Below are 18,811 nucleotides of genomic sequence, written 5' to 3'. Positions count from 1 at the left end.
TTTGTAGATCATTGCACTTTCATAAGCATCATTTCTGATCTCTTTCAATTCTTGAATGTCCAACTTCCTTTTGTTGCCTGCTTCATCTTCATTCAAATTGAATTTCTTCACAGCCCAAAAGGCTTTGTGTTCAAGTTCAACCGGAAGGCGACATGGTTTCCTAAACACTAGCCGGTATGGGGACATACCAATGGGGGTTTTGAAAGCAATGTGGTATGCCTATAAGGCATCATCCAAACTTATACTTCGAACCTTACGGGTTAGATTGACTGTTTTCTCCAAAATTCCTTTGATTTGTTAATTGGAACCCTCTGCTTGCCCATTGGTTTAGGGATGATATGATGTTGAGACTTTATGAGTCACCCCATACTTTTTCAAAACGGCTTCAAACATTCGGTTGCAAAAATGAGTCCCACGATCACTTATCAAAGCTTTTGGAGTGCCAAATCGGGAGAAAATTTGTGCTTTTAGGTAATCCACAACAACTTTGGAATCATTAGTACGGGTGGCCTTGGCCTCCGCCCATTTGGACACATAGTCCACCACCAACAGAATATATGTACAACCAAAATAGGGCGAAATGGTCCCATAAAGTTAATACCTCACACATCAAATATCTCGCATACCGAGATGGGGGTGAGGGGCATTAGATTCTTAGACCCGAATTTTTGGCACCTATCACAATGTGCACATAGCACATAGAATCATGAAAAATGGTGAGCCAATAAAATCCGCTTTCTAGAACTTTTCTAGCTGTCATTTGGGGTCCAAAATGATCTCTACAAGCATAGGTATGACAAAATTTAAGGATTGATTGTACCTCTTTTTTTTCTCAACACATCTTCGGATCATTTGGTTTGCACTATATTCCAAAAATATGGTTCATCCCATACATACTTTTTCACCTCCTTCTTGATTTTATTCTTTTGCCAACGTGTGGATTCCGGGGGAAACTGACTTGTGACCAAATAATTGACAATGTCCGCATACCATGGATCTTCCTTGATAAGTAACAAATGATCATCTGATAATGTGTCACGGATTGGTGTGGTGTCTTCAGGTGGCACAATACGACTGAGATGATCTGTGACCAAATTCTATTTCCCACCTTATCTTTGATTTCTATATCAAACTCTTGCAGAATCAACATCCACCGTATTAACCTCGGCTTCGAATCTTTCTTGAGTAGTAAAGGCTTTATAGCTGCATGATCCGAATAGATGAGCATTTTGGTCCCGAGGAGTTACTGTCAGAATTTCTTTAATGCAAAGACAATTGCTAACAACTCCTTATCTGTTGCGCTATAGTTGGTTTGAGCACTATCCAAAGTCTTGGATGCATAATACATGACATGATGAGCTCGGTTCACTTTTTGTCCCAACACCGCCCCAACCGCATTATTGCTCACGTCACACATAATCTCAAACTGGAGATCCCAAATAGGTGGTTAGATGATTGGAGCGGAAGTGAGAAAAACTTTCAAATGATCAAAAGCATCTTTGCATGGTTAAGTAAACTCAAACTCGACATCTTTTTGGAGTAGTTGACACATCGACACTCTAATCTTTGAGAAATCTTTTATGAACCACCGATAGAAACCTGCATGGCCAAGAAACGAACTAACTTCTCGAACATTTGTCGGGTAAGGGAGACTTTTGATGATGTTAATCATGGCTTTGTCAACTTCCAAGCCTTTTTGGGACACTAGATGACCTAAAATCAATCCTTTGTCCACCATGAAATGATATTTTTCATAGTTAAGCACAAGATCTGTGTCAATGAACCTTTCCAGAATTTTTGTTAAATTACTCAAACATTCATCAAAGGAGTTTCCATAAACTGTGAAATCATCCATGAAAACTTCGATGATGTTTTCAACATATTTAGAAAAAATGTTCACCATGCATCTCTGAAATATTGCAGGTGCATTGCATAAACCGAAAGGCATACGCCTATAAGCAAATGTGTCAAAGGGACAAGTGAAGGTGGTTTTCTCTTGATCTTTCGGGGCTACCGGAAATTGATGAAATCATGTGAAACCATCTAAACAAAAATAGTGGGATTTACCTTCCAATCTCTCTAACATTTGGCCAATAAATGGTAGGGGAAAGGGTCCTTTCCTGTTGAAGCATTCAACTTCCTATAGTCAATAGAAACTCGCCACCCATTTTGCACATGGGTTGGCACCAATTCCCCCTCAACATTTTTGACAATTGTGACCCCAACCGTTTTTCGGGACTACCTAAATGGGGCTCACCTATTTGCTATAAAAGATAGGGTAAATCATACCTGCATCCAAAAGCTTCATGATTTCTTTATTTACTACCTCCATTATTGGGGGATTCAATCTTCTTTGTGCATGTCTGGTTGGTTTGAATTCTTCCTCCATGAGAATCTTATGCATACATAAGGAAGGAGTTAACCCCTTTATGTCAGCAATCGTCCACCCAATAGCCCTCTTATACTCTTTTAACAAATTCACCAACTTATTTTCTTCTTCTTTGGACAACTTATTGGAGATAATAACAGACAATGTCTCTTTTTCTCAAAGATACTCATACTTCAAATGCTCGGGAAGAGTCTTCAATTCTAACTTTGGTGCATGCACAACAGAAGGAAGAAGTTTTGTGTTAGAAATGGGCAATTTCAACTTCGTATTATCATAACTCATTTTCTTCCTCTCTTCCATGAACTCCACAATCTCTAGTAATTCCTCATCAAGCTTGAAATTTGCTGCAATTTTATTGACTAAATTGTTGTCAAATTTTTTGTTCAAAACTAACTCCAAAGAATCATGGTTAGTCAAGTTAAAACACTTTTTAGTCAAAGGTTTGATCATATCATAAAAATTTATACAATGAACATCAGTTGGATACGTCATTGCTTCATAGATATTGAAGCTAATGAGTTCCCCATCAATTTCCATAGAGAATGTACCATTGTAGACATCAATTTTTGTTCTTGCTATTTTTAAAAATGGTATACCTAAAAGTATGGAACTTGAGGTTTGGTCTTCATCTCCCATATCAAGCACATAAAAATCTGCAGGAAATACAAGTTCATTGAGATGCACTAATATGTCCTCCAATACACATTTTTGGGTGTACCAAAGATCGATCGACAAGTTGAATTATGACTCCGGTTTCGGTTAGAGGTCTAATCCCCACTGTTTTCTAACTTGAATAAGGTAAAACATTAATTGATGCTCCAACATCAATCATGGCACGTGGCACAAAAAGGTTACACATTTTACAAGGAACCGTGAACACACCCGGATCCTTACATTTTTTTGGTAGCCGTTTTTGTAACACGGCTGAAACGTTTTCCCCAACTTTCACAATTTAATTTCCTTTAAGCTTTTTCTTAGATGTGCAAAGTTCCTTAAGGAACTTAGCACATCTAGGAATCTGTGTAATTGCATCTAAAAGAGGGATATTGATTTCAACCTTTCGAAACATTGCCATGATCTCATCATCTTCCTGTTCTCTCTTTGTACTTGTTAATCTTGAAGGAAATGGCGCTGGAGTTACTTTCATTTTAGTATCTATTGGATTCTTTGACTTTGAATTATTTTCCTTTCTTCTTCTTTGATAACTTCTTTTACCTCGATCTCCTTCTCTTCCTCCTCTTCATCCAGAATACTTTGGCCTTCATAGCTTTTTCCCCCTTTTCAAGTAATGACACATGCATTATGTTTCAGGTTCTTCTCGGTTTGGGATGGTAGCTTGCCTTGTGATTCCATTCTACTCATGGATTGAGCAAGTTGTGACACCTGTTGCTCCAAGCTTTTTATGATAGCCTTGGTTTCTTGTTGGAAGCTTTGAGTGCTATTAGCAAGGCTTTTTACAATATCCTCCAATGACATACTTGATGAACCCGCCTATAGAGGTTGTTGTGGTGGTGGCCTAGGCTGGAAATTTTAAGGTTGAAAGGGTGGCATGTGTTGATGTTGAGGAAATGGTGGTCTTTATTGATTACCTCCATGTTGATTTCCTCCCCAACTTTAATTATTATTCCTCTTTTATCACCCTGTGGCTACTCATATCCTCTCTGATTTGACCTAGAATACCCTCCCAAAGCATTTGCTTCTTCATAATCCTCATCTTGAAGTTGAGGGCACATGTCACTTGGGTGCCCCACTTGAGTACAAATACTGCAAGGGCAGGGTGTAGGCTGCACACCCTTGTCTTTAGCCAACATCATTACAACTTTTGTAAGCTCGTACAATTGAGCTTCAGTTTGAGGAGTTTGGACCTCCTTTAAACCTCAGGGTGCATCCGTGTACCATTTTTCATCATGAATTGAATGTTTAGAATCTTCATCCATGTTTTTGATTAAATTGCAGATTTCGGTGGTAGTATTTTCGGGTAGAGATCCATCACTGGAGGCATTAAGAAGCCTTCTTTCCATTAGAGTCATGCCTTCAATGAAGTATCACAGTAGCTGGTATTTGGTGATTCCGTGTTTTGGACATCGGACACAAAGTTTCTTGAATCTCTCTCAATATGTGTGAAAGACTTCTCTTTTGTGATGTTTGATTCCAATGTTTTCCCTCTGTACGGATGAAGCTTTCATCTCCGGAAAGTATTTGTCCAAAAAGAGTCGTGTAAGATCTGCCCTAGTAGTAATCGTCCCCGGTGGGAGGTCATAGAGCCAATCTTTTACTGCATCTTGCAACATGAAGGGGAATGCCCTAAGCTTGATTTGATCCTCCGTGACATTGTGTGGCTTCATGCCCACACACACAACATGTAATTCTTTCAGAAACTTGTGGGCATCTTCATTTTCCAAGCATCTAAAGGTAGGGAGTAGGTGGATGAGTCCGGATTTAAGTTCAAGATTTGTGGCTGCTGGATATGTGATACAAAGAGGTTGTTGTGTAACTTCTTGTCTCGACCATTGACGAAGGGTTTGCTCGGGTGGTGGATTTGGAGGTGGATTCCCTCCATGGTTGGCTCGCATTGTGTGAGTAGTAGTTGAAGTTTCTGTGGATGTAGTATTTGGAATGTTCTAAGTGGGTGAAGATGGTGGAGTGGTATTTTTAGGTGAGGATGGTTGTGGTGAGAGTGAGAGGCTTTCTGTTTCGGATGTGGATACACTTGAGAGGGGTATGTCCTCCCAAATGTTAATGACTGGAGGGTTAGCTGATGAAGAAGTCCCGGAGCTCGGTTGCTTCTTACGAAGCTTGACTTGATTCCTTAACTTTTTTGAAGTTTTCTCTATCTCTGAATCAATTGGCAGTGGTGTACCTGTACCAAAAGATCCATGCATAAACAATTAGAAACACCGTGTCCCCGACAACGACACCAATTTGTTAGGTGTGTTAAACCCAACAAATAAAGGGGCACAAAATGACTCCAAGAACACTATTACTTTGCACTAAAAATGTAATACAATGTAAGTAGGGTCGATCCACAGAGACACGGGACAAAAGATTATATCTTTTTACGTAAGGTACAAATGTGATCACAAAAGAGGGGGATTTAAATGCAATGATTCAAATAAAGAACTGAAATAATAAGTAAGTAATTGATTAAGTGAAATGAATTCAAGGTTTGTAAATACTCCAATTCTATGCAAGACTAATTAGCAATGTGATTCAAACTATGAAATGATATTTGTTTAATTGTATCTAAGTTGGCACTTGAAAATTCCAACAAGCTCTAGCAATTTTCATTCACCATTTAAATCAATCAAAATAAGCTCTTTGATTAATTCTAATCTAACCAATCTAATCTAAACAAGCTCTTAAAGTTAGGTGGAAGGACTGCATTATGCTTTGTGTGAACTTTACCAATAACATTCAATACTCCTCATAAGCTCGGGAGTGTAAGAATGTGTGAATTTGATTTACACTAGAATCTTTGTAAATAGTTCGATTTAGTGCTTGTCACTTTTCCATTTTACAAAACAATTATAGATTTTGCATAATAGATAACTTGAATGATTTAACCCTAACTCAATTGGTCAAAAAGAACTAGAATTTAAATCAAACTTTCAATTAAAACAAAATCAAATTCACTAGATAACATTTAAAAACAAACATCAAGTCACATGCAATAGACAATACATGAAGTTAGAGAGTCTAGTGTTCTAGCCACATATGACTAGAACAAAACACAAATCTAGAAATTAAAGTTAAAGTCTTACAAATTGAAATCCAAATGAAACCCAAATGTTTCCAAGTATTAATTGTCCTCCAAATCCTCCAGAAAATCGCCTCCAAAACTCTCAAAATCGACTTAACTTCTAATGGAACCGGTTACACCTTTTTAGAAAGAAGAAAAACTGCTTTAAACCCGTGATCACGTTTACACGACCCATGTAAATTAACATTACCATTTACACGATCTGTGTAAATACAAAAGTAAAATGCGCAATTTGGTCAGACCTTCAAAGTACAATGCTCAGAAGTCTACGTGTACACGACCCATGTAAACATAAGGCTTCCATTTACATGGCCGTGTAAATCTCTGAAGAGCCAAAATCTTCATTTATTTGATATCTTTCTCCTCGGTGCTCCGCAAGACCCAAAACTTCATCTACATCTCTTATTCATCTACTCAAGTAAGATCCCACCTCCAAAAGTCCCTGAAATATCACAAAAATGTGTGAATGAAATTGCTTCATGAAAAATCCCGAAAAACATGCAACATGCATGAGTTTAAGCCTATATGCAATGCACTTTTTTAAAATAAAACTACAAAATGGGTTCATGAAATGCACCTAACAATGGTATCTGGTAGTTTGGAGAGACTTACTAAGTTTCGTGCTTACAATTTTCAGTTTTGGTTTCAGGTACTTCCGGTAGCAAAGGGAAGAGAGCTCGGGATGACTGCAGTGCACGCACCATGACTTTAGCATGGGACGTTTTTACTCTGATATGTTTGACATATGTTTATGATGTTTTGAGATATAATGACTTATGATTTTTATGTGATGATTTGATAATTATGGTTTTATTAATAATTAAAAACAAAATTTTTGGACCGTATTTTTGGGATGTTACATGTTATTTTAAAGACTTCCATTGCCGGTTTTTTGAGAAAAACAAACTTATATTTTGCATCAAAACTCATCATAAGTGTCATCGAATTGTTATCTTGAATATTACTGGAGATTGACTTCTGTTTTTCGTCTTGAGCCACCAATGAAAACACACAATTGATAGATGATAATGGATTCATCAATAGAATTTGTACCCTAGTTTCAGAAAACGAATCATTTAATCCCATTAAGAAAATTCATCACATGCTCTGTTTTGAAGCAATCTTCAATTTTCTTTACTCCTTCACATTCACATTTGCTGCATGAACAATGAGATCGATAATTGGGCAATCCTTTTGATAGAGACTTAAGTTTAGTGAAATAAACACTAATCGAATCTTGATTTTGAGTGAGATTTGTAATTTCTCTCCGGATCTAAAAAACACAAGGTCCATTGCTTTGTTGAAAACGATCCTTAAGATCATTCCAAATGTTAAAAGTAATTTCTACAAACATGATACTAGCAAATATCTCCTTTGAAACAAAATTGAGAATCCATGATATGACTAAATTATTGTTATGCATCTATGAATTATACATCGCAAAATCGGAAGAACTCGGTTTAGAAAGTGAGCCATCAATAAAACCAACTGTGTTCTTAACAGATAAGTAGCTTGACTCCAAGAAGGATAATTTTCACCTATTAATGGTTGAGAAACCAAAACACAGCCTGGATTGTTGGAATGATGGAGATAATATGGATGTAGACGATCACCGATCGTGGATAATGTGGAACAAGACGAATTAGAACTAGAATTTGGATTCGATCCAAAATTTCCATTATTTGACGGCATTGAATCAAAAGCGATGATCTGAGATTCTTCTGATAAAATCGAAATGATTAAGAAAGAGTAGAAACAAAATCTAAGACGATCACTGATGAAGAATCAATAACAAAATTCAGATCAGCGAGCAAGCTTCAAGAACCAAACGGAATTTGAGTTTGTGTTCTGCTGTGATACCATATTACATGAAGAAGAAAATGGAAAGAGGAAAAATACTCTTCATTACTTAGATTTGTTATATATCCCATCTATATATGAAACTAACTTTACTTGTCTTACAAAATTACCCTTATATTGTAAAATTACTAAACTACCCTTCTCGTTATCTAATACGTTCTCACAATCAAATTATATATAACATGAATTGTGGGGAGCCTTATATAAGTATACTATAGGTTTTCAGATTTTGGCCACAGAGGTTTTAATATTTACAATTTGGTCCCTAACCCCTTTTTGGTGGTCAACGGATCGTCAGCTGGTCAATGACGACAGCTTCAATTTGAGTCGGCTACCCGATAACTTTAATCCATTTCTCGACCTTCATTTCTCAGTCGGTTCACTCTTTCTCCTTCTCCACTTCTCCCTCCCTCCCTTTCCTCTCCTCTCCGTCTCTCTCTGTCACCCTAATCCGCACACCAGCTGTCTCCGACCGGCGAGTCGACAATGACCACATCATTCCGGCTTGTCACGCTTCTCTCCGCCGCTTCTCATTGGCGTCTTCCTCCGATTGAACTACTTCAGATGAATTCATGAGAAGTTAAGATGGTAACCCTAAAATCTTTTGCGCCTTTATTTTTCTCACAAAACCTCTGGAACCAGTAAACTTTCTTCCTTTTATTTTATATCTGTTCGTTCTTGATACATAAGCGCTTTCGCCAAACCTCAACCTAGAACCTTCGACTCAAATACTTCCCGAACCTTACTATACCCACTGCTGTTCTGAATTGTGATTATCAGCTCTGTTTTCTTTGATGTTTTCTGGTTTGGTTTGTACATAAACTTTTGTTTAAGATTTCTCAACAATGCTCTCATATTGAAATTGGGAGAGAAACCCACACGCATAGGGATTGAAGAATAAGATTATATGGATGAACAATTGCCCAAAAGGCGGGCTTTTTGAAATCAAATACAAATTGATGTTGTTTTTGTAGCACCTGGTTCCCGGTATGTAAATCTTATTTGAGTATTTCCCATTTTAGCCTTGGACTCGGCGAGTCATAGGTCCGACTCGCCGAGTAGGGACGAGACTCAGGACACGTTTAAGTTGGCGACTCGGCGAGTCCATATCCTGGACTCGGCGAGTCACCGCTGTTGGATGAAACCCTAAATTTCAAGGGTTTGCACCCTATTTAAACCCTCATTTCCGCCCCAAACTCGCCCCCATTCACCCCCAGAGCTCCCAACATCGTTTATACCCTTATTTCCTTGAGAGATTGAAGGGTTTTGGAGTGTTCTTGAAGATTTTGAGGAGAAAGAAGAGTATATCAAGAAGAGGAGAAGGAGGCCAAACATCTTTGTGTCATCTCAACGTTTTCCTTGAGGTATAGCTCGTTTCCCCTCAGTTTTCAAGCTTGTAATCTCTTTTAGCTTCATAGAAGTCTTTCTTGAGCTTTTCCCCAAGCTTGTTTGTGCTTTGTGGGCTGTAATAAGTTGATAGCCTTTAGATCTAGGCATGATTTAGTCCCTGGAGCTTGGATCTAATGCCTTTTTGGGGTCATATTGCATGAAAGCCCTAAATCTACCTCTTTTGGTGAACTTTGAGCCTTAAAATCCATATTGGTGAATATCTACACGTAAAGTTGGAAACTTTACGTGTGATGTGTGTCCTAGAAGCCTAGATCTGTGAATGACATGGACTAGAATCGAGCAAATCGGTGTATTTGATGGATGCATGGCGGCGACTCGGCGAGTCGTATATGTGACTCGGCAAGTCTGGTCGCGAGTCACCGAATTGGTCCCTTTATGATGTATCGAGTTTGAGCCGTGAGTCACAGGGGGTGACTCGGTGAGTTGGAAGCTGAACTCACCCATGTTAGGACTCGGCGAGTCAATGCCCTGACTCGGCGAGTCCAAGGCAATCTTCATAGATCAAGAACAGACTCGGCGAGTTGTTCATACAACTCGGCGAGTCTTAGCATAAGTGTTCTTCGGATGAAGATGAACTCGACGAGTTGTTCATACAACTCGGCGAGTAGGATGAAGGGGTTGAATGTCAGTTTAGAAGATGAACTCGTTGAGTCATAGCCTAACTCGACGAGTAGAAATAGGGACTCAGGACAATCGTCTGATAGGGACTCGACGAGTTGGAGAGCCAACTCGGCGAGTCGGGTCAACGGAAAGATGACTCGGACTTTGAATTAGAGCTAGACCAGGGGTAAAATGGTCATTTTACCCAAAGGACAGTTAGCAGTGTTTGATTTAGTATGTTGTGGGAATTGCAGCCGGAGGATTTCCGGAGCAGCAGCAGTCAGTTAGTTCCCGATCAGTTCAGCAGCTACTTTGAGGTGAGTTACCTTCCAGTAGCGGTGGGTCTAAGGCCACAATGTCGGCCCACCAGTAGGAGATGTGTGATTAGATGATTGTCTTTGTGATATTCATCTAGGGTTGCTAGACTATGTGATATATGTGTTATGTGGTAGTAGTAGGGGTGAAATAGTCCCCAGTATCCGGTCGAAAGGACCGAAGGGGAGGCCAGCACCCAAATATGCTAGGCAGTATCCGGTCGAAAGGACCGAAGGGGAGGCCAGCACCCAAATATGCTAGGCAGTATCCGGTCGAGAGGACCGAAGGGGTAGGTCGGGCACCCAGATATGCCTGACAAATTTATGTATGTTATGTGATTATGTGGTATGTGGTACAGTGGGGGAACTCACTAAGCTTTGTGCTTACGTTTTACAGTTTGTTTTCAGGTACCTCTTCACCGAAGGGGAAGGAGCCGGCGCGGTAGCGGCACATCATGCACACACTCTGGTTTTCGCATTTACGAGATTCACTGGGATTGTACTCTGATATTTTGATGGGATGTATGATTTGACTTTTAAAACATGGTTTACGTTGTGTTATGGTGTGATCAAACAATGTTTTTATTTATTAATGTTTTCTAAAGTAATATTTTAAAACGAAATTTTTGGACGTAAAAATTGGGTCGTTACAGTTTTCCAAAATGATGAAATGATTGACATCATTGGTGTAATAAAGGGTACAAATTATGAAGGTATTCTTACCCGTTTACCCCATAAAGTAGCGTGCACCGGAGCAAAAACAAAAAGGAACCCCATACGTCTGTTACTGAGTTTCATAAGTGTGTTATTTCATTCTTATTATTGTCTTCAATCATGTCGCATTAATACTTCATTCTTTGAGCTTTTTGCAACATTTTTGTCCCGGTTGATAGTGAAATCATTATACAACAGGGACCAAAATTGTGAATTCTAGCTACCCTCGCGTACCAAAAGAATCGTTTTTGTGCGAACAAGTCAAACCTATTTCATATGAGTAGTTTGAAACATGATGCAGATCTGGTATGTAAGATGTGATTCGTTTGACTTAAGGTAAATGATATGCTTTACTTGTAAGTTGTAAGTTGTAAGTAGTTATTTAATTTATTGACTTAAGGTAAATGATGTGATTCGTTTGACTTAAGGTAAATGATATAAGAGAATCCTCACGTAGGAGTGAACTATTGAATTGGAGTATTACATCTCTTTTAGATTGATTGTTGATTTGGTATTGAATTTTTTTTTTTGGTACCTTTTTTTTTGTAGATTTTTGCAATGGATTTGATTGATGAATGCAACTTGAACTGTTAGTTTCTTTTTTAAAATGTGGTGATGTCAAAAGACAAAGGAGAGAAGAAAGATAAGTAGAATGCATCAAGTCAAAAAAACATTACAAAATCCCTTTTAATTGTAACTATAAGTGAATCTCCTTGGATATGTATTGTAATTTGTGTACCTTGAATCATTTTTATATTGTGGGTTACAAAAACAAGTAAACTTCTTGGACAATATACCCAAATATAGCATTCTACTTTCACTTTTTGCATAACCGTCATCACACACCATTGTATTTTGCCTTTTTGGTAAACCTTATCCCAATATAAGCATTATACATTCCAATATAAGAATTCTACATTTTTTTTAAATATTTTAAGACTGTTACAATTTTTTTTGAACTTTTTTTACTTAAAAAAACCTTTTTGACTTCTTTGGAATAAAAGACGTCATTATTATTATTTTTTACCTGTAAAAAGCAATTTTCTTTAACTTTTTTTTTTTTTTTGTAAAAAAAATCATTTTTTCTGACATTTTTGGATTTAAAAAACATCTTATAGCATCTAACTTTCTAGAAAATTACTTAAACGAGATCTCACATAATCCTTTTTACTGTCTTTGGATTGTAAAGCACATTTTTTGATCTCTTTTAACTGTACAAAAAAACTTCTTTCGACTTGCATTTCGATAATCTTTCTATTTTGCATGTACTACATCTTCTCCAATCTAACAAATCTACCCAAGTAGTACATCCGATTATGTATTGTCTTATGTTTGAAATTATTGATTTACCTTTTACCAGCCCCTACTAGATATTGTATAGAATCATATAATGATATTTACTATCAAAAAAATGAACCTAAAATATAATTATAAATACAGTCACGGAAAGTATATTGCTATTTTTTCATGTTAGATGCTCAAATCTGGGACCCTGTGTGTAGGACCAAAAAAGGATGTTTTTTATTTTTTCAGGGTAGATGCTCAAATCTAGTAGCCCGTAACACTGCCACCTTTCGTCATAAAACGTAATCTAGGAATTTCGATTGAAGTTTTGTCAAAAAAGGACATGTGCTTTATTTTACTAATGTTTTAAAATAATTATGAATTAAAGAGTTGACATGTTATGTTTTTATAGGATAGGAGAATACGAAAGGTGATGAGGCAAAATCATGAAGCTAAAAAATAAGTATATTCAAAAGGTTGAACTCATTGAAGTGGAGTCTGCAAGCTGTCAAAAAGAAGCAAACATTTTGAATTTTTTTAAGCGTATCATGTCTTATATGAATTTTTTATTGCCTAATTGTTTTGTTTGTATTTCTTTTGCTGTAATAGGCCACAAAGACTCGAGTATTTTGTGAAGAAACAATGGGTAGAAGTTGTGATCATGGTGCTTTCATACTCGACCTTCTATTTGAGTTTTGTCTCCTGTTTCGATGTATTTTTGGGCAGGTATCAGTGATATGCTTTCAACTTTCTTAGAAGGCACGTCTTAATGATTGATTTTGGTTATAAATTAAACGTGCGCGCCCACGAAAGGATCCGGGCAGCAAAAGTGTAGAGTTTTTGTACAAACTGACACTACATACCATTTTTTAGTAAAAAAAATAGTGATTCAAAAGCATCATAAACATATTGTTGAAGCAAAGATTTCAGTTATTGGGTTCCTAAAAGATTTTATGTAAGCAAGTTTAATCATCGTTGTTCTATCCATATTTTATTGTTCTATTGTTTTCAGGAAAGAATAACACAATTGTATAGATTTGAATTATTGTTAATGCCAAGATTTATATATATTCTCTTTGGATCATGTACTTCGATGCAGCTGCATTTCATTCTGTTTCAAGTTACCTGGTGCTGCTTTAAAACTTGGGCACCTTGTATTACTATCAGATTTGGTGTATTAGTATCACAAAAACAAACTTTCATAATACCGACTAACCCCGGGGTGACACTTTCCTAGTTGATAATGAAATCTCAAATTGATTGTCCCGATTTGGTAAACAGATAATAAAAATTGAATTTGTTAATTGCCGCCTGTCGGTATTATTTATGACTTTGTTTGTTTTGGATTTCTTTTGATATTACTTCTCGGATTATTTGTCGATAAAACCTGAACCTTTGCCCCTTCTTACAACCGGCCAAATATTACAAATTGACAAGATAAAATATCTTCATGTATCGGGCCATTATGCATGTGATATGTGAGAACTGCCCACGTGGACTAGAATAATGGCACGTGTACCATCGTTTGCCACGTACGCAATACATATCGTATACGATAAAACTCCCCCGCCCTTTTAATTTGTCGCATAATCATATGCGATCAAAGCGAACGTAAAATGGAGGCGGAGAGAACAGGCGAGACAAGTGAGGACGGACAACGGCGGAATACAGCAGAGCAACCACCACCACTAGTGGCTGAGGAGAGAAGGAAGAAGAGTCTGAGAGTCCTGGTAGCAGTTGACGAGAGCGATGTCAGTTTATACGCTCTAAAATGGACTCTCGAACACCTCTTCAAGACTCCGGTCGCCGCTGCAGCTGTAACTCCTGACACCGTTGAAACAATCCCTGATCCCGAACAGGGGATGGTCACCGTGGCTCATGTCATGGAACCTTTCGAGCGCTACATGTTCCCTGCAGAGCCATGTCCGTACTTTTCGTTATTTACGTTCTACCACTTCAGCTTTATCTCTTAATCAGAATACAACCTTCAAAAATAAAAATACGCTTTGATGTTTCTATACATGCAGCAATGTATACATCCGTCGCTATGGTGGAATCTGTGAGAGCAGCACAACGGGAAAAGGCTGCGGAACTTCTCTCTCGCGCATTTCAAATTTGCAAAGAATCGAAGGTAATTTAGCAACTAGTATATTGATGTATATTAATTTCGATCATTAGATCGATTGCAATAAACTAATGGATAATTCTATATGTTTAATCAGATCAAAGCAGAAACCTTAATTTTGGAAGGGAATCCGAAACAGATGATTTGTGAAGCTGTAGAAGAAATGCATTTTGATCTTCTTGTTGTTGGTAGCCGTGGACTCGGCGCTATCAAAAGGTAACTCGATCAAAATTAATTACTTGATTCAGTTAATTAATATACATATATATTTTGGTTAATGACTGATGCACGGTTAACTAATTTATATATATGCATGCAGAGCTTTGATAGGGAGTATAAGCGACTTTTGTGCACACCATGCAAATTGCCCGATACTGATAGTGAAGCCTCCCCGCAAGTAGCTACAAATACGATCGATTGTTTTAACAGCTTGTTTTTTCACCCAACAGTATCAGTATATTCTATATGTATAGAAGGTTGGTGTTGTTTTTTTTTTTTCGAATCTACAATCCTTTCTAGCAAAAGAGTAGGAACAAACGGCTTGCAACATATAATAAGAAGCATGTATGTCTGCAGATTGCTGCAGTAAACTAAAATTTAAATAAATTAATTTTATAAACTGAAAATAGAAATTTAATAATTGTAGTCTTAAAACATTAAAATAATAATAACAAGAACATGTAAAAAACAAAAGTATAAAACTTAGAAAAAGAAAAAAAACAAAAAAATATAAGAAAAAATGTAAAAGTAGCTAATAATTTTATTCTAGAAAAAAAATTAATTTTAAAAAACATTAAAAAAAATAATAAAAAAATTAAAAAAGTATTGCTAACGTTATTTTTCGTAAAAAATTACACACGTTCAAAGTAACTGAAATTGAAAATATTATTAATAAAACGGTAAAACAAAATTAAAAAAATCATAAAATTATAAAAATAAATTGTATCACATCCCTAAATAAACATTTAAGAAAATCAAAGTTTTAAAAAAAATTAAAAAAAAAGTTATATAATTTTTTTTTTAAAAACACTTAGAAAAAATAAAAGCTGAAGAGGTTAGAAGAGGGAAGTCAAGTGTTGCGTCACGCAGCACACGCATAGAGGTTTTGTAGTCTGAAGTTTTTCAAAAAACAAACTGCTGCGAGAGTGAAAGTGTTGCGCGTGTGCTGTGCCGCACAACAATAAGTAGTTTGAAGAGGTTTTTATAGAAAAAAAATAGCACCTTAATTTTGAGATGGCAGTTGTATTATAAGAAGTTTGAAAATATTTCTTACACTGTAGTACGATGTAGATTTTAGGAGATAGAATTGTGTAATTCGTGTTCAATTATATATATATATATATATATATATATATATATATATATATATATATATATATATATATATAGGGTTAGGTTCATTTGAGACGGCTTAATTTCGTGAGACCGTGAGATGTATTTTTTTTATTTTTTTTAGTTAATTAAAGTTCCGAAAATAATATTTAAAAAATGAATTTTTGAATTTTTTCATTTATTTTGCATTTTAAAATTATTTTTTAGAATATGTATAGTGTAATATTCTATTAAAATATTTCACTTATTTTTTCAAAAAAAAATGGAATTTTTTTTATTTATTTTATTTATTTTTATTTTTTTAGTTAATTCAAGTTCTGAAAATAATATTTAAAAAAAGAATTTTTAGATTTTTCCATTTATTTTCTATTTTAAATTGTTTAGAATATGTTAGTGTAATATTCTATTAGAATATTTCACGTATTTTAAAAACAAAAAAACAGGATTTTTTTTTATTTTTTTATTTTTTTTTTATTTAATTCAACTTCCGAAAATAATATTTAAAAAGTATTTTTGAATTTTTCTATTTATTTTGCATTTTAAAATTATTTTTTGATTTGGTCTCAGGGTTTCACAAAATTAGAATGATATTAAATGAACCTGAACCTATATATATATATATATATATATATATATATATATATAAAAGTTCAATGGAAAAAATAAAAAAGGTTGAGAATGGAGAATTATTTTCAACCACTTATTTATTTTTCCCGTAAAAAACTCCGCCGTATCAGGGGAAATGAAAAATGAATAGACATGTGTTATCCAATAAAACATAAAGATGTTTTTTTTTAAACTATGCTAATCATTACCTTAATATATATAAAAACATAGTTTTTGTTCGTTTTTATTTTATTTTTAAGAAGCTATTTTTATTGAAAAATGATTTTAAATATACCAAAATTTATGATTTTTTATTCTTTACAAATAGACATCTATATTGATATAGTTTTACGATAAAATTAAAAAAAAATTATTTTTTCAGCTCTCGTTATTCATAAGTGAATAAAAATGCATCAGGTTTTATTACAGTACATTCGTCATTCACTTATTAATAAAAAGTATGATTATTATTATTATTATTTTTATAATTTAAGTATCATTTATATTTGAATATATCGTATAATAAACATAATATATTTATATTTAAATATTAGACGATGTATTCATTTGTGAATATTAACATAATGCATTCACTTGTGAATATATCGTATAATAAACATAGTATATTTATAGTATGACACTCTTTGTTATGCTTTAAGTGCTAATATGCTATGATATTATGCGATAGTGGTAGGAGGGGTAGTATAGGCCCTAGTACCGATCGAAAGGATCGAAGGGGTATGCCACCACCCTGATAAGCTAGGCAGTATATGACTTATGTGTTTATGTAGTAGTATGTTATATGGTAGAATTAGGGGTGAAATAGTCCCCGGAACCTGTCGAAAGGACAAAAGGGGTAGGCCAACACCCTGATATGCTAGGCGAGGTACCGGTAGAAAGGACCGAAAGGGTAGGCCAACACCCTGATATGTTAGGCAAGATACCGGTCGAAGGGTCGATTGGGTAGGCCAGCACCCTAATATGCTAGGCAAGTTACAGGTTGAAAGAGACCAAAGGGGTAGCTAGTACTCGGATATGTTAGACTATATGTTTATTGTATAGTATGTGGTATGATAAGGAACTCACTAAGCTTTGTGCTTATGGTTTTCAGTTTTGGTTTTAGGTATTTCCTCTTCGAAGGGAAAGGATTCGGCATGATCGCAGCGCATCACACCACATTTTCCGCACTATAGATCTATGTGATTTATACTCTGATAGATTTTGTTATGACATGTTTTGACTATGGATACATTGGTTTTTATATATATTGTTACTATGATGTTTTCAGACAAATGGTTTTATATTTGTCTAATTTAAAATGAAATTTTTGGTCCATGTTTTTGGGATGCTACAGTTATTGTATATATCGACATGTTATGGTTCGTTGGGTTGAGGCAGTCTTACTTTGTGTTGTTTGTATGGATAGACTGAAGGCATGCAAGGTCGTCCAGTCAGGCAGAAGAACAGTCAGTAGGGGCATCTAGATCTAGATGGTTCTGATTATGTGAATGATTTGATTGAATCTAGATGACTTGAGTGTTAACCATTAGATGGATGGTTGTAATGCAGCTTAAAATCTGAATGAGACTGCTTTTGATACTACATTAGTTGATAATCAGACTAATAAGGCATCTGAACCTTCATCTGATAGTACTATGCCTATTCCTTCAAATCTAACTAAGGAAAGTAGTCATTTAGACTCATTGCCTTCTCTAGGACAGTCAGTAGGGGTGTCTAGATCTAGAAGAGAGTCTCATATGCCTATGAAATTCAATGATTATATTTTTGAGGGAGGCATAGATATGGTATTGAACATACTCTTAATTACTTTATTCTTAGTGTTGAAAATAAGTGTTTTTGTTTTAACCTTAATAAAACGATTGAAATAAAGAATTTCGAAGAAGCCTCTACAGATCCAAATTGGATTGAGGTAATGAATAATGAAATGGAAGTCGTGTACTGTAATCATACATGGGATGTTGTAGATCTTCCTAAAAAAGAAAACCAATGGGTTGTAAATGGGTATATAGAATTAAGTACAAACCTAATGGATAAGTAGAAAGATATAAGGCTCATCTTTTAGCTAAAGGCTAGAATCAGATAAAAGGGGTTGATTATCAAGAAATCTTTTCTCCTGTAGCAAACATTGTTACAGTTAGTGTTATTATTGCTTTGTATGTAAACAAATCATGGCCTTTATATCAACTTGATATTAATAATGCTTTCCTTTATGGAGATTTGACTAAGGATGTATATATGAGCCTTCTTTAAGGGTATCATACTAAAGGTGATACTAGACTATGTAAGTTAGTAAATCCTTATATGGAGTAAAGCATGCCCCTAGAAAATGGAATGAAAATTTATGTTTTGAACTATTCGGTTATGGTTTTTCTCAAAGTATAAATGATTATTCTTTA

At 35.5% G+C, this 18,811-nt stretch overlaps 2 protein-coding genes across 2 annotated transcripts in view; one reads left to right on the top strand and one right to left on the bottom strand.

Annotated features, from left to right (window-relative positions):
• The window catches only part of LOC145005878 (uncharacterized), a 3,656-nt gene extending 120 nt beyond the window's left edge, over positions 1-3,536 (bottom strand). The window contains exons 1-8 of the mRNA XM_078964995.1: positions 3,398-3,536; positions 2,857-3,042; positions 2,609-2,733; positions 2,290-2,509; positions 1,600-1,839; positions 898-1,084; positions 627-675; positions 1-219 (exon numbers count right to left, since the gene is read on the bottom strand). The exon at positions 1-219 is cut by the window's left edge and continues 120 nt beyond it. Coding sequence (XP_078821121.1) covers positions 1-219; positions 627-675; positions 898-1,084; positions 1,600-1,839; positions 2,290-2,509; positions 2,609-2,733; positions 2,857-3,042; positions 3,398-3,536 — 1,365 coding nt within the window. The remainder of the gene's footprint in view (positions 220-626; positions 676-897; positions 1,085-1,599; positions 1,840-2,289; positions 2,510-2,608; positions 2,734-2,856; positions 3,043-3,397) is intronic.
• Positions 3,537-13,947: 10,411 nt separating this feature from the next.
• Positions 13,948-14,857, top strand: LOC144997875 (universal stress protein A-like protein). The gene is made up of 4 exons (XM_078957736.1): positions 13,948-14,254; positions 14,359-14,462; positions 14,554-14,672; positions 14,776-14,857. Exons 1-4 carry the CDS (start codon positions 13,948-13,950, stop codon positions 14,855-14,857), a joined length of 612 nt encoding a protein of 203 aa, XP_078813862.1.
• Positions 14,858-18,811: the final 3,954 nt, after the last annotated feature.

The sequence above is a fragment of the Lactuca saligna genome, chromosome 1 (genome assembly GCF_052625555.1).
Source record: "Lactuca saligna cultivar CGN05327 chromosome 1, ASM5262555v1, whole genome shotgun sequence".
Classification (NCBI taxonomy): Eukaryota; Viridiplantae; Streptophyta; class Magnoliopsida; order Asterales; family Asteraceae; genus Lactuca; species Lactuca saligna.
This window is presented reverse-complemented; position numbering and strand designations above follow the sequence as displayed.

What these genes read in the sequence shown, in the direction of transcription:
- LOC144997875 (XM_078957736.1), top strand. Translation starts at nt 13,948, where the DNA reads ATGGAGGCGGAGAGAACAGGCGAGACAAGTGAGGACGGACAACGGCGG. An exon ending in CATGTTCCCTGCAGAGCCAT is followed by an intron (nt 14,255 to 14,358) that starts GTCCGTACTTTT and finishes CTATACATGCAG; the next exon opens with CAATGTATACATCCGTCGCT. An exon ending in AAATTTGCAAAGAATCGAAG is followed by an intron (nt 14,463 to 14,553) that starts GTAATTTAGCAA and finishes ATGTTTAATCAG; the next exon opens with ATCAAAGCAGAAACCTTAAT.